The sequence below is a fragment of the Colobus angolensis genome, unplaced genomic scaffold (genome assembly GCF_000951035.1).
Source record: "Colobus angolensis palliatus isolate OR3802 unplaced genomic scaffold, Cang.pa_1.0 Scaffold468, whole genome shotgun sequence".
NCBI lineage: Eukaryota > Metazoa > Chordata > Mammalia > Primates > Cercopithecidae > Colobus > Colobus angolensis.
In genome coordinates, this window is record NW_012118132.1 from 825,943 (window position 1) to 841,710 (window position 15,768).

The 15,768-nt window shown below is 44.1% G+C and overlaps 1 protein-coding gene across 2 annotated transcripts in view; it reads left to right on the top strand.

Annotated features, from left to right (window-relative positions):
* Window positions 1-6,187, top strand: part of DCTN5 (dynactin 5 (p25)) — a 51,673-nt gene extending 45,486 nt beyond the window's left edge. Inside the window, exons 5-6 of one of the 2 annotated variants that reach the window (XM_011958318.1) lie at window positions 4,121-4,223; window positions 5,499-6,187. In XM_011958318.1, coding sequence (XP_011813708.1) covers window positions 4,121-4,223; window positions 5,499-5,506 — 111 coding nt within the window. In that variant the 3' untranslated portion in view covers window positions 5,507-6,187. The remainder of the gene's footprint in view (window positions 1-4,120; window positions 4,224-5,498) is intronic. The other variant, XM_011958317.1, reaches the window with a different exon arrangement.
* Window positions 6,188-15,768: the final 9,581 nt, after the last annotated feature.

Below are 15,768 nucleotides of genomic sequence, written 5' to 3' on the forward strand. Positions count from 1 at the left end.
GACCAGTCTGGCCAACATGGCAAAACCTTGTCTCTACAAAAATACAAAAATTAGCTGGGCATGGTGGTGCATGCTTGTAGTCCCAGCTACTCGGGAGGCTGAGGCAGGAAAATCACTTGAACCCAGGAGGTGGAGGTTGGAAAGAGCCAAGATTGCACCACTGCTTTCCAGTCTGGGCAACAAAGCGAGACACTGTCTTAAAAATAATAAATAAATAAAAAGATTTGGAATATTTTCTAGACATTAATACTGGCAAGCCTTTATCAAGCCTCCTCTATATAATGTTAAACTCTTTCCTTGGATGATTTCATTTAATCCTCATAACCATTCAAAGGTGTTAGGTGTTATCCCTATTTGCAGATGAGAAGACTGAGGACCTTAAATATTAAGGGATTTGGGGCCAGGTGTGATGACTGTCGTCTGTAATCCCAGCACTTTGGGAGGCCAAGGCAGGAGGATCCCTTGAGCCCAGGAGTTCAAGACCAGCCTGGGCAACAAAGCAAGATTCTTCCTTTTTTAAAAAAAACAAAAGTTAAGGGATTTGATAGGGCTAGAAAGCAGTAGACCTGGGATTTAAACCCAGGCAATATGATTATTAGCTATGCTGCTATATGGCCTACTTGTTGCCTTACTTCATGGAGCTTACAGTCTAGTGGGAGTAAGGAAATCTGAAGGGTGAGTTGAAATTGGGGGAGGACAAGCATTTCAGGAAAGGGATTCACATGCATAAGGAAGGGTTCGAGTCATCAAAGGGCATTTACGTGTAATTCAGGGTGCAAGCGGGCTCCTTGCTCAGCAGAATCTGTGGGACCCTTGTCCACTGGAGCCTAGGAATAGGTTGATTTAACCCAACCAAGGCCTAACAAAGTTGGATTTCCTGTGATTTCTTAGATGATGAGCTTGATTTCAGATGGGATTTATGAGAAGCATGTTTAGGGAAAATGTTTTCTGCATTTTAGATTTGTACTCGAGACTAAATTCTAGGAAAAGCCAAGACTCTGTTTCTTTAATGACCATTCCCGTTAATATGGAGCCAGCTGTCTGCCCTGGATAAGACTCAGACCCTGAAATATCAAAAAACTTGCAGAAACCAAACAGTTCACATTCCAAGAACTATGAGGGTACAGCAAAGGTGAACAGAAAGTCTTTGGGACAAGGGGAAAGTTAGTAAAGTTCATCCTCTCCCCTCACCCTAATTGCTTGGCAAAAACTAGCCTTCCAGCTGGGGTTTTCTGATATTTTCCTTAGCAAAGTGAAGATATTACCACAGTAGCCTAGTCGTATAACCCTGTCATTTATCCTCAGAGCGAAATGTCTGAAAGGTTAAATCCAAGTTCTATTCCCAGTGCTTAAGAAATTCTAATCCTGTTGTCAGGTGCTCTTGTTTTTATGCCACTTTTTAATATATCACTTCATGATATAGTCATTGTTCCATATTGGCAGTACTTGCTGAGTCTTGACAAATACTCAATCTCAGGAGAGATTCTTTTAGAATTCTAGAACCTCAGCACTGAAAGTAACTCTTTTAGTCCAGCCGTCCCCATGACACATAGATCCTTCCTATAACATCCCATGTGGTAGTCTTAACTTCCGTTTGGATATGTGAAGATGTAGGTGTTCATCAGAATTGCCCAGATGCCTGAAGGAAAAGCTTAACAAGCAGTATTTATAGGCACTGTTGCTGTACTATGAGTTTTACATTTATTCTCTCTATTCCTGACAACCGCCCTGCAGATTGGTTTTCCATTCTGTTTCACAGATGAGGAAACCAAGGCTCCAAGATGCTAACTTTCTTGCACAGGATATATAGGTAGCTGTAGTATTAGCAGCACGGCTGCAGTTGTTAACTCCTTGGAAAACTCTCTAGGGAAGAATAAAGAAGTAGTTTCAGGCCGGGCACAGTGGCTCATGCCTGTAATCCCAGCACTTGGGGAGGCCGAGGCAGGAGGATCACTTAAGGCCAGGAGTTCAAGACCAGCCTGGCCAACATGGTGAAACCCTGTCTCTACTAAAAATACAAAAAAATTAACTGGGCATGGTGGCGCGTGCCTGTAATCCCAGCTACTTGGGAGGCTGAGACAAGAGAATTGTTTGAACCCAGGAGGTGGAGGTTGCAGTGAGCCGAGATCATGCTACTACACCCCAGCCTGGGCAATAGAGTGAGACTCCATCCCCCCACCCCCACCCCCCCAAGAAAGTGGTTTCAGCTTTTACCTCCTCAAGCTATTGCCAGTACATTCATGCGTAAGAAATACCTACATTTTAAATGTTTAATTTGATTGGTCAGTCTACCCAGACAGCTTCTGAAACCCAGTCAAGCATTATTTCTCTTAAGTGGGCAAAATGGCCAACCAGTGGACACAGCAGGTGCCTTCAGGCTGCATGGTGGCTGGTATACACAGTGAAAATATCCCATCAACTAGTCTTCTTTTCCAGGGCCCTTTGTGTGTGAATCCCTCCATGGGACTATATCATGCCTCATGTAGCCCGTTGGGTGTCCTTTTACTCAGTGCCTCATGAACTTAATCTGAGTTAGGAGCTTAGTCATGACAGGAATTCTATGGGTTTATGTTAATTTGAGGTCACCAGGGAAGATAGTTAGTTGCCATATTTTTGAAATTGCCACTAGCAGGTAACCCATGGAAGAGGACTTTACAAGGAAGAATGAAGAACTATAGTCATAATGTGCTTTTGAGCTAAAGATGTTATCAAGTATTGTCAGGGCTGTTGTCTACCTAGCTGGAGAGAGATCAGCCACTTGGGAAATTCAGAGCCACTTGGGAAATTCACATGCTTTCATAAGAAGTTCATTTAGCAATCTACCTTTTCCTAGAAAAACATATGATTTAAGTGTTAAATAGTGGGGAAAAATTTAAACACAACCAAATCAAAGTGTCTTCTTCATGTTCTTTGCTAAAATCTGAGATCTGGACTGGTTAGCATTGTCTTGGTATTTGTAAAGATTTCCACACTCTCAGTCAGGTATATTTTCTGATTGTCTAGCCAGGATACCAGTGAACTTTGACCAAAACTTTCATTTCCTCAGCAAGGAGTCTGAGGTACAGCTGTAAACTGTACACAGAAGCCCTACTTTTCCCTTAGCCCATGAAACAGATGAGTCTCTCAGACCTTATTTCTTGCTTTCTAAATGCAGTGGATCATGGCAGAATTGAAAAGTGGTGACAGTGGTTAAAGTCCGGGATGAGGTTCAAACATCCACATGACTATCACTCACCTGTGGGAGAACAAGTGAACTAATAGTTTCATATCCAAATGAATTTGTCAGGATTTTTCCAGTTTGAATCGACAAAGGAGCAAACCAACCAACCAACCTTAAGCTGGTGGGTGCAGGGTGGAATGGGTGGTGAATATAAACCAAGACTACAGGAGTAGATCCTAATGTCATGGCCAAATGGCTCCAGGGCTTCAGCCCATATTGTAAGAATTAGTCTCCATCTCTGTGCTGCTTTCCTCTGGGAGGTTCACTCTCAGACAGGTTCTTCCTTCGTGGAAATAAGATGCCTATTCCAGTCTTCCAGCCTGTCCTCTGGAAACCCCAGTGGGAAGTGCTGCTTTCCCCAGCAGTCTCAGCAAAAACCCTGAGGTTGGGGTCCGTCAGACTAATTGGGGTCATATGCTGATCCCCAACACCTGTTATTGTGTCCAGGCTTGGGGTTTGGTGTGTGGGCTGTGGGGTGAAGCACATGGATGAGATAGGGATGGGAGGGTTACCAAGGAAAATACAGGTTCTGTTACCAGAAGAAAGGGGAATGGATGCTGGACAAGCAAAAGCACAAATGTCCACTAAATCAAAGGGAAAATTCAACAGAGCTCACGGAAGACTGAAATTCAGTCTGTAATGCCTGAGACATTTTGTCCTGTCTCTAGCATACAGCCTTCCCCCTCAAATGTACACAAACACACACTGTCACAACCTTGCTGCCTCCTCCTCGTCAGGTACCACCTGAAGCAGGAAATTGCAACCAAGCCTCTTGTCACTGTCCCTGGCTATTACATGATATCATGAAAGGGGAAAATAGAAAGCCTTTCACACAGTAGACTAGACAACTTTTACTCCTATTTCCTGATCCATTTCCTATTAACAAGATTTTAATTTCAGGGGCGCCGATGTGTGTTGAAAGACTGCTGCAAAATTCTTGACAACACAGTATTACCTCCAGAAACTGTGGTCCCACCATTCACTGTCTTCTCAGGCTGCCCAGGTAACCTTGCGTGTTTATTTATTTCAACTTCCTAAAACTCAATTATATTTTCTATCACAAGAGTAATGCATACAGTTCCTATCTCTGGCAATATGTTGATAGAGCTAACTTAGAAATTCACCTGTACAAAGTACCTGGAAATGCTACCTAACATTTAAACTGTTTAAATGCATAATTAGGTTCACCAGAAAATAAGGAAATTATGAAGGGCCAAACACAAAGAGGAAACTAAGCCCAAGCTGTGAGATTGCACGGGTTAACGCTGTCTTCATCATAGAGTGGTTTCAGGGGTGATACTCATGTCGGGATGGAAATAAAGCCTTGGATCCACACATGACAGAGAGATCCTCAGATAACTCTTAAAGGATTCCCTCTCAAGGAAAAGTCGATGTAAAACAAATCTGCTGCCAACACAGGGAATGTACAGGAAAGCATTTCTTGCCTGGCCTGGGCTCTGATTAGAAAAAGTCCGTCTAGAGAATTTTAATGCTGGGCTTACCCTCACATTGGTCATGAGTTTAATTTGTACATTCCACAGGGCCCAGGAATTCCCAGACTGAAAAGTTAGTATAAAGCATGATCCAAGACCAGCAATACCTTGGGGATACCTGAGAGGGGCAAATATTAATACATTATCTCCAGAGCTTGGCTGATAGAATACTCACAAGTAAAGCCCATCAGGAGCCTGGAGTTCCAAATTATAAAACGTGAGGAAACGAAAGTGATACATACTTCTCCCAGAAAACTTGGAAAACACTGAAAAGCAGAAGGAAGAAGAAAACCTCACATTGTCTTAGCCCTACCCCAAGACAATATCTTCTTCTCCATGTTTTACACAGCTGAAATCATGTAGCATATACAGAAGCATGTCATAAATTCACAGATGGAAAATGATATGAACAGAGAGATCTGACAGTATATAATACCTACCACTGGGTGGTTTAATTGTTTTTCCAATTAAAAAATAAATCTCATCTCTCAGATCATTGAATCTGAGTTTCTAAGATGAACAGAATCATCATTCAGATTCTTTGGGGAGGCATTTGGCCATTCTACCATGTCATGCATCTCTGCTTTTGCAGAGGAGGAAGGAAAGACTTTTGTTTAGTAATTTCTCCATATTGGGGTCCTGCTGTGAAAAAGTTTAGCTGTTCTTAGCAAGTGCTGGACCAGAACAGCCCCAGCAACTGTTTAAGTGATTGTCAGACATGCGTCTGATTGAAGTGAGAGGGATATTGCCAGACAAGTATCTTAATCTCTTGTAACTTCTTTAAGCTTCTTAGAGCTGGGTCTTTCTTTCCCCAGGACTCTTCTCAGGAGAGCTCCCGGAGTGCACTCAGGAGCTGATGATTGACGTCACCAAGAGCTACTACCAGAAGTTTTTGCCCCTGACACAAGTCTAGCATCTCTGCCTCATGTCTTGAATCTGCTTGAGCTCTAAGATGAACCTGAGGACAAAGTGAGCCAGTCAGCACCTAGAAAAAACTCTCTTGTCTTTGACATCTACCACCCTCCTCCTTTTAAAAAATTTCTTTAGAATTGCTCAATCCTCAAGGCTCTAAGCTCTTAAGAATTTACTAACAGACAGACCATCTGGAGGAGTTGTCTTCAAATGCTGTTCTTACACCTTATCTGTGAACAGTCACTTTGTACCATTATCTGTGGAACACAGAATCATCTGTTCCCAACGCTCCAGCCCCTTGGTCCTGTGGATGGCTGGATCCTGCCTGAAACGGACCTGCAGAGCAGCAGCACCCTTCCGGTGTGGAGGCTATGTAGCTGGTGTGCTGCTCATGGCCATACACTACCCATGCTGAGAGCCTCTCACACAGGTAATGCCCAGCTTTTCTGCTGCTAACACATTTGGCCAGTTGTTGGCAATTGTTCATAATCCTAGGAAAGGTGTTTGTGACATTTCAGAGCCCAGATTCCTGTTGGCTCTTAAAACTTGAGGGGAGGGGTGATTAGTGTTTCTCTCTTTCTGTCCCAAAATGACCTTAGCTGTCCTAGGGTAGTTAGTAAAAGACTTTTTAGCATTTTGACCTGGGGCCTTTGACTTTCACTAAAAGTGGGGACCTCAGCATCCCAGATTGTAATTTTGCCAAGTGTTAGATTTGAGTCTCTCATGTGGATGCATTAGTCAGGCGGTTACTCCTTGCCTCAAGGTACTTACCTTATTTCATTGAAGACACTGCATTTGTGAACTCTTGCTCCCTGGCCTAGAACCATTCAACCTACCCTGTATTTGCCATAAACTCCACAATTCACACCAAAATGTCTGTACTCAGAGTCCATTCGCATATATACATGAAGGGCTCGTAAAATCAGTTTGTGGGCACAGAGCCCTAGGAGTAAATGAAGTTGCTAGGGCTGTTCTTACCATCTCCTTCTGACCAGATAGCACAATCTTTCCTGGTTCTGCTCTGACCTCTTAGCTTAGAAAGAAGATTTAGAAGTTAGGGGCTAAGCAGGTTGTCCTTGCTTAATGCTCTGATCCATAAGTGAATAGGGCAGAACAGTTCAGCCTTGAAGGTTAGAATTTAGCAAGAGCTATCCTGACTTAATATCCAGTTGTGGGGGTTGCAAAACAGAACAGCTGTATGTAATCATTGCCACTAGTCCCATCTAGAACTCCTTTCTAGTTTGTCATTTTTTACATGTTTAAACCACCAAAATAAATAGCTTCTCCGTGCATTTAGGGCCATGACAGCTGACAGCTCCAGACCTGCATCCTCCCAGCTTGGGGCCCTGAATGAAAGGTTTCTTCCCTTCCAGTTCTAATTTGGAAACTCCCAAAGTTCTCAATGGTTTGTTGTGAGTTCCATGTCCTCTTGGGTCAGTTACTGTGGCCATGCGTGTTTAGCCACATGATTAATCCAGTCTGGGTCATGACCTTTTCTTCATCCAAAACAAAATGGTGGGAAGACGAAAACAATAGCTACTACAAACAATAGGAGTTTATAATTATGTGCTGATGTATTCGAAGATGTGTTGACAGTAGTGAGTGTGTATCCTAGGAAAGGCGAGCTGGACTCTGTCTCCATGGTGGCTCTCACCCCAGGGACCTAGGAACAGCCTGTCACCACATAATTACTTTTATAACCCTAGAGAAGAAAATCTCCTTATCCTTAGAATACTTCCAGAACAGCCAGATGGGAAGGACCTTGGTTGGGACTCTTTCCAGTTCACTTGGGGCAGAGGGAATTTATGGCTCATATAGCTGAAAAAGATGGGCTAGATTGGGCTTCAGGCTGCATCCCAGGACTCCAAACTGGGATCTGTCTCTTTGGCTCTCAGCTCTGCTTTCATTTCAGTTGGCTTTGTTCTCGGGCTTCACAGTGTGGCCCCACAGCACCAGTTTTTGATAAAAAAAGAGCTTCCCTTTGCTGACAGAACTGCTGGATTTGGTTCTCATTGGTCCAGACGAGTAAGGTGTCCAGCCTCAAGTCATCATTGTAGCCAGGAAGATGGAATACACCGAATGGACAAGCCTGGCATGTACCCACAGAGACTGAGAGTTGGTGTTGGTGGTTGTGGCAGATGATATTACCTGAAGAAGGGATGAATGGGTGCTGGGCAGGAAAAAGCATCAGCTGTCCAGTTCAGGCCTCTCCTCTTTCCCTGGTGTCTTCATTTTCCTCCCTCTCCCTGCTGTCCCTTAACCCTCTGCCCAGTCTCTCATTACTCCTGGTCTTGGGAGGTGCCTTCTGAGGATACTTCACTGGGGGTACCTGAGCCTGGATTAGAGGGCAGGGGGAGAATACTGCCTAGCCAAAGTGGGTGTCCAATAAAGAACCATTTGGAGATGGTCTTCTGTCTGGAACTGCTTCCTTTTTATTTTATTTTTTTCCTCCAGATGAGCTGACTGGGCCATGGAACTACTTCCTTGTGATCCCCATAGCACCTTACCGAGGGGCCCTTATCAATAGAGTTAGTTATGTACCTGTGTTCTTGTTTGAACCCCCACTAGCTGTGAGCCCCTGAGGAGTCAGGCCTGAGTCTGTGGGTCATCTAGCACATCCTTAATAGAATGATTGCCTGGATGCGACCACCCTCACCCCCCACCCTCACATACCCCGCCAGCATGCCTCAGACCTTACTCCAGCTCCAGATAAGTCTCAGATTGCAGGATCCCTGGTGCAGGGAACAAAGGTGAATGATTGTCCTGTGAGCCTCCTGTTGACTGATTCTGTTTTACATGGCTGCACAGAACTCTTGTGGTTGTTTGGGGTTGGTGGTGGCTTCTGTATTAGTCACTTCTGCATGAACCAATTCACTCAGGATCTGAGGCCACAGTTCCTTTCTTAGTCACTAAGCCATCTGGCAGACTTGAAATTAATCAGACGAACATTGTTCCTAGTTAACATATCCTTGGAAGTTTCTCAGCTATAAGGAAGAGGTCTTGGTGGCTAGGGGGCCTTTCTCCGTATCCTGTTCTATCCAGTGAGAGCCTAGAGGGTGCTGCCCAGCCACATTCTGGCTAGCCTCAGCTATTCTCCTGAAAAAAATTGGCATCTGACAACCTGGATGGTAACCATAGGTAGTCAAATCCAGCTGGCTGGTCTCCTAGGGGTTAGCTTCTATGGAGCTGCAAGGCCCCTGAAATGATACTGGCAGTGTTGGGACAGCATGTCCAAAGGCCTGTTTTTTTCAGAACCGGTCTCAGCAAAATGTCTTGCCAGCTTCTACAGTTCCCCTAAGTACATGATAACGGAAACACTTCTAGAGCACCCCCAGCAATGGGCTTGTGCTTTTAGTAGAATATGTGCTTGCTGGCATTTAGGGGTAAGAAGGTAGGCCCCTCACCATTTCCTGTACAGAGAAAAGAGACACCATCACTCATTTATTCATTTAACAAATGCTTTCCAAGCCACTACTAGGTGCCAAGCACTGCCTCTAGGTCCTGGGGATACAGTGAAGACTAAGATGGAGCCAGTTCTTGCTCATAGGGATCTCACAGCTTAGTGAGGGAGAAAGCCAAAGAATCCAAATACAGAGACGGTCTGAGGGGCCCATTTTGAGAGCCATCATAGTGGTGAGGAGCGTGAGTGCTAGAGTTCGGCTGATCAAATCCCAGCCTGCCATTGGCTAGCCTTGTGACTTTGAGCAAGTTATCTTACTTCGTGGAACCTCAGGTTTCTCATCCGTAAAACAGGGAAGTTGGATAGGGTTATTATAAGGATTGAAATGCATTTATACATGTAAAGCGTAAGTACTGGCTCAGGGTCAGCGCTCAATAAATGGTAGTTATACCTACTTTTATTAGGAAGTGATACACCTTGAGCAAAACCCCTTAGAGTATAAGGCATAATATTCTTACATATTTTTAAAATTTAAAAGTAAAAATATCTTGGCCTTTATCATCAGTCCACCACAAAGAAGAGATGGAGAAATCACCCTTCCTTGTTTTGTTATCTATGGGGTGCAAACATTTAATCCTCCCAACTGTCAAAAAAGTAGGGATTTTCACAGCCTATTTTACAGCAGAGGAAACTGCTATTCAGAGAGGTTAAGTAAATTTGCCCAGTGTTATACATCTAATAAATGGCTGAGCTGGAATCAAAGCCAGTTCTTATTTGGCTGCAAAATTCATATTTTATGCAGCTCCTCCAGTATCTTGGCCTCCAAGGTAGCTGGCTCTGAACACTACCCTTGCAGCCCAGTCAGCCAATCCCTTGCTCTCCTGAAGCTTTTGCTGGTGGGCCAGCCCCACCTGCTTTCCTTGTGTACTCTGACTTGGACCCTGAAGTGAGAAGAGTTGGCACAGGACATCTTACTTCCCTGAAAGCAGTACCTGGACTTTTCTGTATCTTCACATCCACTGGGCATTGGGCAAATGGGTCATGCAGATGAAAATCATCCAAGAAAAGAGACACGGGAGTGAAATTCACACGCACTCTGGCTTTCAGACCATGGGTCTGAACACTGGCCCATGGTGTTTCTTGGCCGTACTGACCTGTGCCATTTCAGCTGCATTCTTCTCAGTTGGTGTTGTCTGCTGGCTGCTCTTTCTGATTTCCCACAGGAGCAGTAAGAGCCTGAGGAAGAGTAGGGTCAGAGGAGTCTGGGGGAATGAGGAAATATGAGAGCCCCAGGAACTGAAAAGGCCTGTGAGAGACTCTGAGCTTCCTGGGAACAGGTACAGGTTCTTTTTATTTTAATAATAACAGAAACAACTGTCAAAACCATGTGCCTGTACTATTTGGAGTGCTGTCCTTGCAGAATCTACTTACAAGAACCTTAGGAAATAGGCACATCATCTCCTGGATAGAATCCTAGGAAATGGGCACTATAATGGGCACTTTATCCCCATTTTATAAACATGGAAATTGAGGCACAGAGAGATTAAGTACTTTCCCAAGGTCATACAGCTAGTGATAGAGGAGCTGGCATTTGAACCCGGAGTTTTCACTCTGTGAGTTTAACCGATAGATCATACTGTGTTTTGGTAGGGAGGGAGGAAGCAAGCAAGTGAACAAATGAGTCTGGGGCTTAGGACTTGCCAGACAAACAAGGCCCAAGAGGCAGTGTGCAGGTGGATGTTCTTGGGAGTCAGCAGAGCTGGGTTGGAATTCAGGCTTTGCTGTCTGCTGGCTATAAACCTTGGGTGAATAACCCAAGGTAAATGAGATCATCTCTAAAACTTTTAGCCCTGTGCCTGGCGCATAGTAAATGCTCAATAAGGGTTCATTGTTAGTATTATTGTTACTGGTAATATACAAATAGATTGTATTAATGGACCATAATTGCAACTGTATAAAACAAATTCCATGTTGACAAGGATTAGAAGGGAATATGAGAACGTGGAAACAGCTATGAAAAGAGAATTAGGAGCATTTTCTTTAATACATCATCTTTTTTTTTTTTTTTTAACTTTCTTGTATTTGTTCATTTTTTAAATAGAGACAGGGTTTTACCATGTTGCCCAGACTAGTCTTGAACTCCTGGGCTCAAGCGATCTTGGCCTCCCAAAGTGCTGGGATTGCAGTCATAAGCCACTGTGCCTGGCCATTTTTTAGTAAACCTTTCTAATGGAACAAGTAAAACATACATGCAGTGGGTGCTCAGCAGGCCTTGAGCGTATTAATGAAAAATATTTAAACTTGTTTTTACTGGTTGATTTCATTGCTTAAAAACCATACCTCAGCCGGACACAGTGGCGTGCGCCTGTAGTCCCAGCTACTCATCTCTTAAAAACAAAGTTTTATGCTTGTTAATTTCATAAATGTTAGAGGAATCACCCCAATCAAATAAAGCTTCTCAAAAAAAAAAAAAAACAAAAGGTGTTAGTGGGATTCAGCTTTCTAGTTTTTTGCCACTAGTGGATGGGTTGGAATTTAAATTCTTCGGATATTGGAACCAGAACAGGCCTGTAACTGATGATTTTTGCTGTGATTCGTGCCTATTGGAGCCTCTGGAAAGAAGGAGACAACATGTAAAGAGAAGCAATCTGTTTGGAAAATGAAAATACAGCTAAATTGCTAATAAGCCCTTGTCAAAATCAAATGTCTACCCTTAGAGGCTGATAATTGTCTAGTCTAATATGCTTTTTTTTTTTTGAGTGGGTTAATTGGACTCTTTAAGACCAACAAGATAAAAAGGCAGCCTTGCATGTCACTTGAACCACAGCTGTCTGGCCACGCAGCATACCTTCACTGTTGCTGAAGAAAAGCAGCTGGCTTGTTCAGAATCTCAAATTCCCAGATCCTAATTGCCTGGCCCTGACTCTAAGCTGAAACCTGCTACTGTGTGCCATGAGCTGTTTCAGCCTCAATACGGGCTATGCTGAACTGAAAGCAGACACAGGCTCAATGACCAGGACTTAGACGCTGGGGCCGTTGGAGATTAAGGACCCCCTCCGTGGAGTGCTAAACTATGAAAACATCCTGGAACCTGGCTGAAGAGGGCTTATTCTCTAATGGAATCCATCTAAGATCAAGTTGCTGAGAGGCTGTTTGTCTCTAATACAGAGGCTAATTGCATTCCTAACTTCTAATATTTGCCAAAAGCTGCAGGATGGAGAAGGGCACATCACAAGGACTGTGACCCTTCCTTCTGCTCTTGACAGACCAGACTCAAACCTTCTCTGGGGCTTCTCTCACTGCTGTTGACTTGTTGCATTCAGCTTTTGGGATTAGTTGCACCTTGCAACAGTGGACTGACAGCGTGACTCTACTTCCCTCACATTTCTCCCAGCACACACAGCTTAGTAAGGTAGGTGGATTATTGAAATGTAGCTGTCCCCAGAAAGGTAGTAGGCTTTTTTAGGCTGCTCATTGAATAATCAGGACAAAAGGGGTGGAAGATTATGTAAACACATTTTGAAATTTAAAAAAATTCAGAGTTTCATCCTTTATTCATTTGCTAAGGATACCATAACAAAGTACTACAAACTGAGTGGCTTACACAATAGAAACTTATTTTCCCGCAATTCTGGAGGCTGAAAGTCCAGGACAAGGTGTCGACAGGTTTGGATTCTTCCCAGGCCTCTCTGCTTGGCTTGCAGATGGCTGCCTTCTTACTGTGTTCTCGTATGGTCCCTCTGTCTGTGTGTCTGTGTCCTAATAGTCTCTTTTAATACGGATACCAGTCAGGTTGGATTAGGGCCCATCCTAACAATCCCATTTTAACTTAGTTACTTCTTCAGGGCCTATCTCCACATATGCTCACATTTTGAGGTACAGGTGATTAGGGCTTCAGCATGAATTTTTGTGGGGACACAGTTCAACCCTCCACACATCATTACCAATTCCTGAATGTGTCTTTCTGGTTAAGCTGCACAAAAACATTTATCTACTTGAACTCTAGGATGATGATTAAAAAAAAAAAGTTGGCCAGGCACAGTGATGGACACATATGATCCCAGCACTTCAGGAGGCTGAGGTGGGCAGATTGCTTGAGCTCAGGAGTTCAAGACCAGCCTGGGCAACATGGCGAAACCCTATGTCTACAAAAAATGCAAAAATTAGCTGGGCATGATGGCATGTGCCTGTAGTGCCAGCTACTTAGGAGGCTGAGGGTAGGAGGATGGCTTGAGCCCAGGAGGCGGAGATTTGCAGTGAGCCAAAATCGTGCCACTGCACTCCAGCCTGGGCAACAGAGCCAGACCCTATCTCAAAAAAATAAATAAATAAACAAAAATGTTTGTCTACAAAAATGCTTTTGTGCCTCTTACAACCCCTCCAGGGGAAAGGCCTGGCTGAGAGAAAGAGATGGTTGAAAAAATGCAATGTTATAATTGCTGAACAGGGCACGACTGTTTTTGTAACATTGGAGAATATAATTAAAGTGTGGCACCTGGGGAGGCTTGATCCCTAGAAGCCTCCTCTTGCTGAAGGAAAATTCCCAGTGCTTGCTGCCTTTCCATGTGCTGTGAGTGCTTTGAGTTCAGACTGACAACAGAGTGGGTCCAGCTCCCATGCTTTCCATGAAGATCTCCCACAAATGTCATCCATGCTCATGAGATGGATCAGTTTGTATCCTGAACAAGCAAAACTGTTTGGGACTCACTGCCTTCAGGCAGTCCCTTGGAAGCCAAGAACTCCAGGAACTTTTCAGATGGAACTGGAAACACTAGGGCAGGAGACCTCCCCTGGTGGGAGGTCTGTTCACCTGTACGGCTTGACTAATGGATGTCCTGCTTGAGGTGCCCTAATATTGCAAATTCTTTGTTTCCAGGGGTACCACCTGTGCCCCTGGGACTATGCTTCTGTACATGACCATGACTCTCATGATGTCCCCTGAGCCCTGGAAAGCATTTGCATTAGCTTCCACTTACTGACCAGAGTTGTACTGTGCCTGAATTGATGCCTCAGGTCAGGTTTAAAAAAAAAAAAAAAACGGTTCAGACAGCAGTTAAGGGCCAGGCACAGTGGTTCATGCCTGTAATCCCAGCACTTGGGGAGTCTGAGGCGGGCAGATCACCGGAGGTCAGGAGTTTGAGACCAGCATGACCAACATGGTGAAACCCCGTCTCTAGTAAAAATACAAAAATAAAAAAATTAGCTGGATGTGGTGGTGTGCACCTGTAGTCCCAGCTACTTGGGAGGCTGAAGCAGGAGAATCGCTTGAACCCAGGAGGTGAAGGTTACAGTAAGCCAGGATCACGCCACTGCACTCCAACCTGGGTGACAGCAAGATTCCATCTCAAAAAAAAGGAATTAAGGAGGAAGCCACCTGGATTTCTAAGATAGACTTTATGGTTAATGGGATTTATTTTAGCTGGTTAAATCCAGGACCCTACCAGGAGGAACTGAGGTCCATACTTCAGGTTGGTCTCACCCTTTTGCATGGGGTCCTACTGATAATAATTTTGCTGTAAAGAATCCTCAATAAGGAGATGGACTGTGTGAAAAGAGATGAGAAAGCAGGCCTGTTTGCAAGGCTGGCCCTTGGCTGGCATCTGAAAGCTTGGATTTCAGGAGGGTTCTCATTAATCCCTAAATGATAAGAGTGGCTCACTGTGCCTAAACTGTACAATGTGGATTATGCCCAACATCTGCTTTCCTTCTGTGAGTCTTGGATTTTCATATGTGTTAGGCAGAGGATGAGGTGACCAGCTCCCAGTCAGAGCCCTGAACACTGAGTCTGTAATGAGCTTCCCTTGTACACAGCAGTGCATATGGGTTGTCACAGCTGATTGCTGGAGGAATTGTGTCCTGTGTGACTCTGCGGGGAGAGAACCGTGGGAGGCTCACACCTGGTTTCCCTGAACTTTGCCCATGCACTTTTTTCCTTTGCTGATTTTGCTTCCTAGCCTTTTGCTGTAGGAAATCATAGCCATACGTATGATTACAGGCTGAGTCTGTGAATCTCCTAATACATCATCAGACTAGGAGGTGGTGGTGGCACCCCCAGCACAGGGCACAAGGGAGACTTGCGGGGTGTTTGTCATGTTCTCTTTCTCAACCTGGGTGTGGTTTACAGATGTGTTCAGTTTGTGAAAATTCACTGAGCTCTGTACAATTATGATATGTACATTTTTTTCTGTAAGTATATTAAATTTCAATAAAAAGAATTATTCACACCATAGGGGTACAAAATAACTTAATTTTTCAAAGTCTTCCTTTTATTCAGCCAACATTTTAGTCAGTACCCTTTTTTTACCAAGCACTGCTCTGGGAGTTTGGGACATGGGGTGGAAAGGACAGCATCATTGCCTTCATTGCCCTTCCCCTTAGCTGCAAGGCAGGTGAAGGATGCTTATAGTATGGTTGATTTTTGCTGGGCTCTATGAAGGATCAGAGGGTGCTAAGGAGGCACAGAGAAAGAGCTTCTAACTTAGGTATTTTGCTGTTCCAGGGTTGCCACTCAAGTACCTATAGAACAAAGGGGTGTAGCTGGGAACTGTGGCAAACTGAAAGCATGTACGCACAGAGTAAGTAGCTAGAGCTGATTTTTTTCAGGAAAGGCCACAAATCCAAATTTTTATGACCTACTCTTTTAAATGCTGTAAATGTTTTACAATGGCTGGGCATGGCTGCTTATGCCTGTAATCACAGCACTTTGGGAAGCCAAGGTGGGCAGATCACTTGAGGTCGGGAGT